We start from the raw sequence: 3,142 nt of genomic DNA on the forward strand, positions 1-3,142 counted from the left end.
CCCCCCCCCCCCCCCCCCCATCAGTGAATTAATCCGACAGTGGTGAAATCCCCATTACACTGCAAAACTTCGCTCTGTCTAAAGAGGGTCCACTAAGGAGTGCTTCTCACAGCCTGCAAGACTCAGCCGGAGGATTTTTGGTGGTTTGGGTACTTACAGGGCGGTTTCTGGCTTTCAGCGCTAACAGAGAGCAACGTCCTCTGGTCAAATTGCTGCCCTGACTTTAGATTAATTTAACAAATTGACATGCACTTTTTTTTTGGCGAGGGAAAAATCAATTAAAATGTAAGGAAAGTGCTTGAAACAGTGAATACTCTATTTGCTACTTAGATATGTAAAGACTGCTTTTACTTTTCCCTTTCTTTCCCCAGGAACCTAATGCTGCTTTTGTGTTCAGCAGCAGAGGGTGCTCTCACAGAGCAGAGGGATGGATGAAGGACAAAGAATTATTTTATTTTTTTTTTAAAAAGGTGGCAAAAATCTGAATTTTTAGTTTTTCTCAAATGATAACAGAAATTTTTGTGCACAATGATTGACAGGCTGTCATATTGTATCATTATGTTCAAAAGCAGGTGTTAAATATTTTAATTTACACTTTTAGGCCATTTTTATTCAATATAGCTCATGAGTTTAGCATCATTTACAGCTGTCAGTGCCATTTTTTTTAAAAGACAGTGTGCCAAGGACTTCAATTTCTGCTCTTCTCAGTCAAAGTCTGCCTTCCTGCTTTGCTTTATATTTGAGTGTATCTTTTTCTGTCGTAGTCGTTCACAGTTCATGTTTTCCACCCTAAAACAAAATGAAAAGATCTTTTAGCATATAAGGAAAACATTTAAATATTCAACTTTGAGCACAGTTATAATGGAGATTTGATGAGCCAACAACGGTCCACAAACAACAGTCCCTGGTTTTGGGATGCTACCCAGGAAAGCAGTTAAAATCTAATGGACCAGTGATTTTTTATTTTTTTTTTTTTAACAGAAGTCCAAATGAGTATGAAGATTATGTTTAAAGATGCTGCAAACTAAATCATGTAACAGGATAAACTGAATCCATCTCAAACAAAGGCCATTTCAATAAAGATACCTCTCTATGAGTTTCTGTGTTGTCTCCTTAGACACCACCTTGGGCTTCTCGGTAGCCTCCGTGACCATGGTTCTGATTTTTTCTAAACAAATTGCCAGATTCTTCATTTGGTAGCGACTCTCTTCGGAGTTCACAATCAGCTCACCAGCTCGGTTGATCTTATTCCTCTGCTACAGAGGGGAAAACGTGATGTGATCACTGAAACCTCGTTAGACCCGTCACGTTCTGTCTGAAAGTGTGACATTTAAACCTTGGCTGGAGGTGGAGGGGTAGTTACCATTGATGCCATTTTTTGTCTCACAGCTTCTGGAATCCAGTCAGCTGATGCCAGGTGGAACCGAACTTCTGCCTTGGTATTCACTGGGAGGAAAAACAGGATTTTTTTTTTTTTTCAATGTAATGGCTTGCCCTCCGAAGTTTTATGAGATAATTCAGTCTGTTCACTGCTGGCTTTGAACATAGGATGATTCCAGCATTAATTTTCTGAAAGATCACTTTTTTTTTTCTTGCTATATTTTTACATACCACTCTACAAGACAAACTCTAAAGTTTTATGGAGACCCTATCATGGTATTTGCCTTTCTAGACACTACAGTATTTATTGCTTTTGCCAGTCACTTGCTACCTTATTTTTAATGGCGATGGCAGAATAGGAAGTAATTTTAGTTTATTTGAATTAAGCTGAGAATTTATTGCACCATGAAGTTTCAGAATCCAATTGGCTTGTTGTATGTTTGATCAATGAAAACAGATCAGACAGAGGTGATGTTTCATGTGGCATGTGTAGCACCAAAGAACCCAGTAAGAGTGTTTCTAGGAGAATCAAATGTGTCACCACCGCTTGCACTGAGCACTATGAAGACTGAGTTTTGTTAAAATGTATGGTAATGATAATGAAAACAGTGTCAGGCAGCACAAAGATGCTCTTTAATTTCAAGTTCTCAATATTTTAGTGCAAAGTATAGAGAAACAGCTGAAGACTATTATTTTTCCTTTGAAGTGGGAGAACCTCTTCCTCACCTTTATTAACATTCTGTCCGCCAGGGCCACTGCTCCGGCAGTAGGACACGGTCAGGCGATCTGAAAGAGAAGAGCAGCAGCATGCTGACCCGGAGACCCCTCCCCAGCTGGTTTTGCAGTGAGCAGCAGGGAATAGGGATGATCCAGGCTGCAGCACTGTCCTGGTTTTGGCTGGGATAGAGCTAATTTTTCTTCTCAGTAACTAGAACAGTGCTGTGTTTTGGATGCAGTATGTGATTTGGTATGAGAAGAATGTTGATAATACACTGATGTTTTTGGTTTTGCTAAGAAATCAAGGACTTTTCAGCTTCCCATGTCCTGCCCACGTGCAGGTGCACAAGAAGCTGTGAGGGAACTCAGCCAGAGCAACAGACGCAAATTTGTCAGTGGAATATTCCATATTATATAATGTTCTCAGTCTATAGATGAGGGTTGGCCAGGAAGTGCTCTCTCCTCTCTGGGATTTGAAGTTTTGGGATTTTCCCTCCTCTGAGATCGCCAGCTGTGAACGGGCTGGGCATCAGTCAGCAAGTGGTGAGCAATCCCACTGTGCATCCCTCGTTTGTATATTCTATTATTACTACCATTACTGTAGTTATTATTTTATTTCAATTATTAAATTGTTTTTATCTCAACCTATGAGTCACCTTATCCCTCCCTCCGACGCTCCCCCCATTCCCCCAGGCAGGGAAGGGCGAGCAAGTGGCTGCGTGGTGTTTGGCTGCCGGGTTCAAGCCACGACAAGGCTGTGCCTCGGGGGCACTTTCACTCTGAGTTTAGCTCTGTGCATTGAGCACGGACTCCGTAGTCCGGAGCCTAACCCTCCTGCGGGCACCTAACCCAGGGCAGGCCCAGCCGAGCACCTTGGCCCAGGTCTGTTCCGGGGGGAGACTCACCCAGGGGGATGTCGAGGACTGCCGGCTGCGCCTGCTCCTGGAAGAGACGGCGTGGTGCCGCGTCAGGCGCTGGGGCGAGGCCTGGCCCCGCCCACCCGCGGCGGCACCGCCCCTTCGCCTAAGCCCCGCCCACCCACAAC

The 3,142-nt window shown here is 43.6% G+C and overlaps 1 protein-coding gene across 1 annotated transcript in view; it reads right to left on the reverse strand.

Moving 5' to 3' along the window:
• Window positions 1–556: 556 nt before the first annotated feature.
• The window catches only part of MRPL58 (mitochondrial ribosomal protein L58), a 5,014-nt gene continuing 2,428 nt past the window's right edge, over window positions 557–3,142 (reverse strand). Inside the window, exons 2-6 of the mRNA XM_026861286.1 lie at window positions 3,003–3,120; window positions 2,107–2,166; window positions 1,364–1,446; window positions 1,087–1,256; window positions 557–789 (exon numbers count right to left, since the gene is read on the reverse strand). Of these exons, the coding sequence (XP_026717087.1) occupies window positions 705–789; window positions 1,087–1,256; window positions 1,364–1,446; window positions 2,107–2,166; window positions 3,003–3,120 (516 nt within the window). The 3' untranslated portion in view covers window positions 557–704. The remainder of the gene's footprint in view (window positions 790–1,086; window positions 1,257–1,363; window positions 1,447–2,106; window positions 2,167–3,002; window positions 3,121–3,142) is intronic.

Source organism: Athene cunicularia (genome assembly GCF_003259725.1).
Source record: "Athene cunicularia isolate RWA chromosome 18 unlocalized genomic scaffold, athCun1 chr18_part1, whole genome shotgun sequence".
Classification (NCBI taxonomy): domain Eukaryota; kingdom Metazoa; phylum Chordata; class Aves; order Strigiformes; family Strigidae; genus Athene; species Athene cunicularia.